Source organism: Echinops telfairi, unplaced genomic scaffold (genome assembly GCF_000313985.2).
Source record: "Echinops telfairi isolate 266 unplaced genomic scaffold, ASM31398v2 ScPeMD7_5805;HRSCAF=6673, whole genome shotgun sequence".
Taxonomy (NCBI): domain Eukaryota; kingdom Metazoa; phylum Chordata; class Mammalia; order Afrosoricida; family Tenrecidae; genus Echinops; species Echinops telfairi.
This window is the reverse complement of record NW_022109704.1, coordinates 1,101,823-1,108,637: the sequence shown is the minus strand read 5'-3', so window position 1 is coordinate 1,108,637 and position 6,815 is coordinate 1,101,823. Positions and strand designations below refer to the sequence as shown.

At 51.9% G+C, this 6,815-nt stretch overlaps 1 protein-coding gene across 1 annotated transcript in view; it reads right to left on the bottom strand.

Moving 5' to 3' along the window:
- Positions 1-1,190: 1,190 nt before the first annotated feature.
- Positions 1,191-6,815, bottom strand: part of S100A11 (S100 calcium binding protein A11) — a 6,155-nt gene continuing 530 nt past the window's right edge. Inside the window, exons 2-3 of the mRNA XM_045295668.1 lie at positions 2,442-2,594; positions 1,191-1,484 (exon numbers count right to left, since the gene is read on the bottom strand). Coding sequence (XP_045151603.1) covers positions 1,338-1,484; positions 2,442-2,594 — 300 coding nt within the window. The 3' untranslated portion in view covers positions 1,191-1,337. The remainder of the gene's footprint in view (positions 1,485-2,441; positions 2,595-6,815) is intronic.

The window sequence follows — 6,815 nt, the reverse complement described above, 5'->3', positions numbered from 1 at the left end:
ACAGAAGACGGCTGAGCTGCGGGCATGCCACTTCCATGACTATGTTACAGAGCACTGAGCCTCTGTCTGGCTAGCTGATGCCCTGCTTGCTTCAATGGAACAAGTCTGAGAGGCTGACATGTTCACACTAGCCGAAGCCAAACATCAGCAAGAAGGAAAACCGCCTGGCCCCAGTAGGCAAAGGACAAGGGACCATGTGGCTGAGAGACTGCAGACCAGAGAGAGATGTGGCTACCTACGATATGGCTGAGAGTGCCGGAGAGATAGACTTAATTGTTGGCTGAGGACACCCATGCCTATGTCCTGTTTGCTGATCTTGATTGGTGGTAACTTTTGGACTTCTCCAATAAACCTTCTTAATTGTGTGTGTGGGGGGGACGTGGGGGGAGGGGAAAGGAAAACCATAGCCCAATATAAAGACGATGGTAGCACGACCCTCCTATCAATCCTTCAGCCCTCCCAGCTCCTCCCCTCAGACCCTTGCCCTTGCTATTCCTCCTCTTGGAATAGCCTCCTGCACTGCTTGACATTTTTAGTGCTTTGTCTTCCTTCAAGGAGCCCTGGTGGCCTGTAGTGCATTCCTCGTTGCCCACAAGGTCAGCTGTTTGAGACCAGTAGCGGCTCTGAGGGAGAAAGCGGAGGCTCTCTACGCCTGTACAGAGTTACAGTCTCAGAACTCCGCAGGGGCAGTTCTGTCCTGTCCCATAGGACCGCTTGGCTCAGAATGGACTCAGTGGTGGTGGGCGTGGTTTGAGTTTCTCTTCCTTTGGATCTCGGCACTAGGGCACTAGTGTCAGCTTCTCAGAACAGTGTCCTGCCCAGCCTGTGCTAGCCTCTAACCTAGGGCCTTGTTCTGGGCTCGGCACTCACTCAGATGCCTGTGTGGATTTGTTTGTTCACTCCTTCATGGTGGCGCAGTAGGTTCTGAGCTGGGTGCTAGCCGCAGGGCCCCTGCTTGAAACCCATCAGCTGCTCCAGAGGAGGAAGAGGAGGCTCCCTGCTCTCAGCGTTACAGCCTCGCAAACCCACAGGGGCAGTTCTACCCCGTCCTATCGGCTCACCCAATCGACAGCTGCTCGGCTTGGGTTTGGCCAGAGCTTCAGGCAAATGGCTTGAGCCCGACATAGTTTATAATCCTCCTCACCCCACGCCGCCCCTTCCCTTGCACAGATTTACTGACACACCCGTGGTTGTTTAAAAAAACCATACAGTTTTATTAGGGCGGGAGTGGCCTGCGGGGTGGTGGGGGCACTGGGCCTGCAGGGTGGTGGGGGCGCTTGGCTCAGGGTGTGTGGGGGCTGGGCGTGGAGGCCAGGCTGCAGGGCTCCTCAGGCTTGCTAGCGGGCGCGTTTCATGAAAGAGTCGTGGCAAGCCTGAGCGAGGCCGCCCACCAGGTTAAGAAATTCCTGGAAATCGAGCTGTCCGTCGGAGTTCAGGTCCAGTTTCTTCATCATGCGGTCCAGGACACCGGGGTCCTTCTGGTGCTGCCAAGAGGATGTTAATAACGACAATGAATACCTTTGTCTGGTACTTCCTAAGGAGCTGTCAGATGTGCTGGGTCAGGGGGACGCATGTTTCCAGTTTTCAGAGCCTGAAGCAGCCTGAAAGAGGGGAGGTGATTTCCCCAAGGGGGAGGACTTGGGATTTGAACCTACATTTTCTGGCTCCCCATCTAGGATTCTTCCTGGGATATGAGTGGCTACTGAACGCAGTGGAGGTGTGGAACACTTTGCTCAAGGGTTGCAGGTAGCTAGCTCCAAGATGGAAAATGTATCACAGGGGAGGGATATGTGGTGGGAGGAGGCCACAGGCCCCGCCCGACCAGCCTCATCCTTCTGGCCCTACCTCACAGCCGATTTACAAGCCTGCTGGTCTTATGTGGCTATTTACATATATGCTAATTAAACAAAAACATTCAGCCCCTTAGTTGCCCTGGACACATTTTCAAGGGCTTCATGCCCACATGGGGCTAGTGGCCGCTATACGAGATGGCACAGGTATTGAAATCTCTTCCCACCTGCGCAGAAATGTTTATGGGATAGGGCCACCCTAGAACCTTGGCGTGGAGGAATACAATTAGAAAACAACTTCGTCAGACCATGTGCCATTTCCTATGCCTCTCTCCCGAAATGGAAAAATAATGGCTCGCCACTGTCTGCGTGTCATGCAGGTTGTACATGCTGATCTTTAAAACACATCCTCTTCAAAGACAAGCCCTCCAGAGCTCAGCCCGAGTCTTCGAGACTCGGTCTGGGCTACCCTATGGACCACTCAGCGTGGGTCATGGGAACCCCTGAGCAGACCATGACATTTGTCCCCTGAGCAGACCATGACATTTGTCCCGGAGTGGGGGAGGTGCTGCTGGGCCCTCGTCCTGGGCCTGCTTCCAGGGTTTGGGTTGGTGCCGGGGTCGTTTGGGGGGTCTGGGCTGGGAGCAGTACCTTTGTGAAGGCGCTCAGTTCCGTGTTCATGAAGTTCAGGAATTCCCTCTTGGAGAGCGTGAGGCCGTGCCCATCCTGCCCAGCATACCTCTGGAACACGGCGATCAGGGACTCGATGCACCGCTCCGTCTCCGTGGGGCTAGACACTTTGGCCTTTGGAGAAAAAGTCAGGGCTCAGTCAGGGCTGGATGCTAGCAGTCACTCCAGACAAGCACCATGCCTCATTTCAGGCCAGATCGGTTTCCTAAAAGGCAGGATTGGGAAGTCCAGGAGCCCCGGAAAGTCACCTTCTATGTATGAGTGCCCTTTCCAGCCTGTCTCACAGTTTGTTCCTAGTGAAATTTCTGGTGACATATAGGTCCAGGTATGTGTGGAACGTGAGGGGGATATTTGAAAGCAGCAAAGGGAATTTCCTGGATAAGGGTTGAGGTGACGGGGTTAATTGGAATGAACAACAAAAAAAAATTGGATAAACTCACTGCCATAGAGCAGATTCTGACTCAGAGTGACCAGATAAGACAGAGTAGAACTTGCTCTTTGGGTTCCTGTGACTTAGTCTTCACAGGAACAGAAAACCTCATCGTTTCCCTGAGGAGAGGCTGGTGGTTTTGAACTGCTGACTTTGTGGTTAGCAGCCCAATGACTAACCTACTATGCCACCAGACCCCTTATTATTTAGATACATACATGTATAACTACTGTGTATTCAAAAATCTATATGCACAGCATGCATTATCTGTACACTTCATTATTTCCCACTCCGCCAGAGTGTATAGAGTGTGATGAATGAAGTGCAAGTTCTTTTAAAAGACCAACTCACTGCCATCGAGTCAATGCTGACTCATAGTGGCTCCCTGTGGGTTTCCGAGGCTGTAACTGTTTACTGGAGCAGAAAGCCCAGTCTTTCTCTTGTGGAGCTGCTGGTGGTTTCGAACTGCTGACCCTGCAGATCTCAGCCCAACCACTACACCGGCCACCAGGGCTCCTAGTTCTTCTAAACGCAGTCTCGAATTCCCAAGACAAGCATGTTCTCAAAAAAAGTGAACAGCCTGGTTGTTATTGTGTCTGAGGTGGGAGTAGCCCTAAAAGTATGTTCCAAAAAAGTGACTTTCAACAAGGGGACCAACAATGACTTTACAACAAAGATTTGAGAGTGAAAAGGGGCAGGGAAACCAGATGGAAGGAAACAGAATCACTCGACGGGACTAATGAGCACGTCTACACCTTATGAAGACTGTGCCCACTGTCACTGAAGTTACTGGATGGGAGCCTAAACTGCTGTGCAAACCTTCACTGAAGATATATATATATATTTTTTACACTGAAGATATTATTGTTATCATTATTATGAAACAAAACAAAAAACCCAAAGTGGTTTTCATACCTGAGAGCTAACCACCCAGCGTTTTACATCTGGCATCTGCGGCTCAGAAAGACAATCAACTTGGCTGAGCTGTCTTTACAATCAGGAGCTCAGGATCCCTTTACTTCGAAAAGGGAAGTGTCTCTGGAGGTGGAGCTGCAGTTAACTTGAAGCCCAGAAAATTCACATATTCATATGAGGACTGCTGGATAGCTCGGGTGGGGTTGACAGCGCTGAACTGCACAGTTGGACTGCACCCGGAGGGACCAAACGAGTCAAGTCTTGTCCTAGACTGTATCTAACGCTCAGACTTCTTCAAGGAAATCCTATCCTGCCTAGCCACTCGGTCATTTCGGCAGGGACCTGGGTCTCCAGGACTGGCGAGGCCCCGGCCCCCCCTGGTGGACAGCCACGGAAACTGCAGGCGTTTGGGGCCACTCCTGGCCACACCCTTCTTTCCCAGGCAGTTAGTTACTATGAACAATAGTTTATGTCTGGACGATGACTTTTGCCACATGGCATTTAGCTTTTCATTTGCTCTTGGAGTAGACTTTCTGGAGCCCACAGCTAGAGGCTTTCAGGTCCCGTAATTAACCTAGCCTAAGGGATTCCTTATTGATCTGAACCCTCAGCCACAGAACTGTTTGCCTTCCCTGTTGCTTAACAATCACCTCGCTGTCTGCTCAGGGGCTTTCCAAGCCTACCCAACACGAGGCGCCTCTCCTCTTGGGGACTTTTAGAACATCTGAACTCTTCTGAAAGAGGATCTGACTTCCAACTGACACATGGTTAAATCCCCACACACCCCCCCACCAAAAAAAAGGGAACTTCTCAAAAAAAAAGTTGTTAGGTTCAGACAGTGTAGGAGGGATCAAACGCCACCGCCTAGAAACAGACGTGCTTGGACTCGATCAGAATGAACTCCCGCTGCCATACGTGCCCCATGACAGGGAGAAGGCTGGCTGAGAAGGGGCACCAGACAGGGTGGGTGGTTCCAGGGGCAGGAGCAGGGCTTTGCGACCCTTGGCTAGACCTACAGATGCTTCCTTTGCCCCTTCCCTGGCAGAATTCAGCAGCCTTTACGTTTCCAGTTTCAAAATGGCGTTCGCTTTAACCTCTCCTCCCCCCGCCCCCTGCCATGTCAGTCCGGACTGTGTAATTTAGACTTCTTCTTCTCTTGAAAGCGGTTGTCGACCGTCACATGGAGAAAATGAACATGGCTCTGTATCACACACCCCCCTCCCAGTGGCAGTGCTCCAGGGCAAAAGAAAGATACCTACAGGTATCAAATTACGGAAATGGCGTTGCATAATTTGCAGGGTTCAAGGTGACCTTGGAGCTGGTTCCTGAGGAGGCCCAAAGAGGGAGAGGCTTTGCTCCAAGTGGAGCAGTGGCTGAGAGCGAGAACCACGGCTCTCGACACCTCACAGTGTCCCCACAGTCCACTTTGTGGGGGTTGTCCAGGAAGGAGAAGACCATCAGATACCTGGAATTCAGTGTAGTCATTTAAAAATACACGCTAAGCTCCGGGGGTGTAGAGGTTATGTGTTGGGTTGCTAACGGCAAGGTCGGCCATTCGGAACCACCAATGGCACCACAGGTGAAAGACGAGGCTTTCTGCTCTTATGAAGAGTTCAGTCCCAGAAACTGCCCCGAGGGGGGGGCGGTTCTACTGGGCCCTCTAGGGTTGCTATGAATCCGAATGGAATGCACTTGGTGGAGGGAGTTTGGCTTTAGAAGCATTCTGAAGCTGAGGAAAGCAAAAACAAATAAAACCCCACTTCACCCGGTGTGAAGAATAACTTAGATATAAAAGACAATCTATGATTGCAGCTTTCGTTCCCAGCCAAGCACCCTCACTTTCTTCTCTATGTATCTACCGTCCCATCCACCACCCTCTTCAAGGGCAATTGGACTAGTTCTTGGCCGCCGCCACCGTGTTAGCCCTGGGCCTGCCTTTTCAGCCCACCACAAGAACAGCTTCCCTCTGCATGAGGGAGAAGTGGAAAAAAGTGGGTGGGGATACAGGTAGAAACACTGAAGCAGGGACTGGCAAACTTTTTGGATAAAGGGCCAGATAGTCAATATTTTAGATCTTGTGGTCCATACAGTCTCTTGTCAGAGTTTCTTAATACTGCTGGTATAAAATGAGAGCCATGGGCCATTAAAAACCCACTGCCATGGAGTCAACAACGCCTTCAGTGCAAACCACCAAACCGTTAGGTCAGCAGCCGAGAGCAAACTGCTTCTTTGCCCCACCTCAATGAAAACCACCCCATGTTACTGCCCTCAGCCCATGCTGACTCCTGCAGTGACCCTACAGGAGAAGATAGAACTGGGGCTGGGGCCTTCTGAGGCTAACTCTACAGGAGTGTTGGAAAGCCCTATCTTTCTCCTGCCAAGTGACTAGCGGATTCGAACGGCTGACCGTGTGGTTAGCAGCCCCGTGCATAACCCACTGCATCGTCAGCAGGGCTCCTCTCGAGCAGCTTGAAAGCAACTAGATAGACCACACCCGAATGAAGGTTCCTCTGGGCTTCAGGAAAACGGTCTGAGCCCTGTCGTCTGAGCTTCATGCGATTGGAACGTCTCACAAAAGCAGTCTGCCACCCTCCCGCCCCCAACCATTTCAAAGGGTTTCAACAATCTTCAATCCGGCCACAGTTGGCTGAAGGACGGCACAGGAGGAGGTCGATTTGAAAAGCCGGTTCGTGGACAAGTAGGTTCCCAGAGGAGCTGGAAGGAGCTGAGCTGAAAATGGGGCCGAAGGGGAGCGCAGAGAGCAGCTGGCCTGGAGCCGGCTCCTCCCACATTCCTGGCTGCGCTCCGGGCGGCGCCGGCCTTCGGTCTCTTGGTCGCCTATTGAAAGTCGCCCCCCCCACCCCCCCAGGACCTCGACGACGACGTTTTGGAATGCTCTCTTTCTAGTTCCCCCAAATGACTCGGGGGATCCCAGCCCCCACCTTGAACTTTTCTCATCGACGTGAGGGGTGGTTTCAATCACCCAGGAA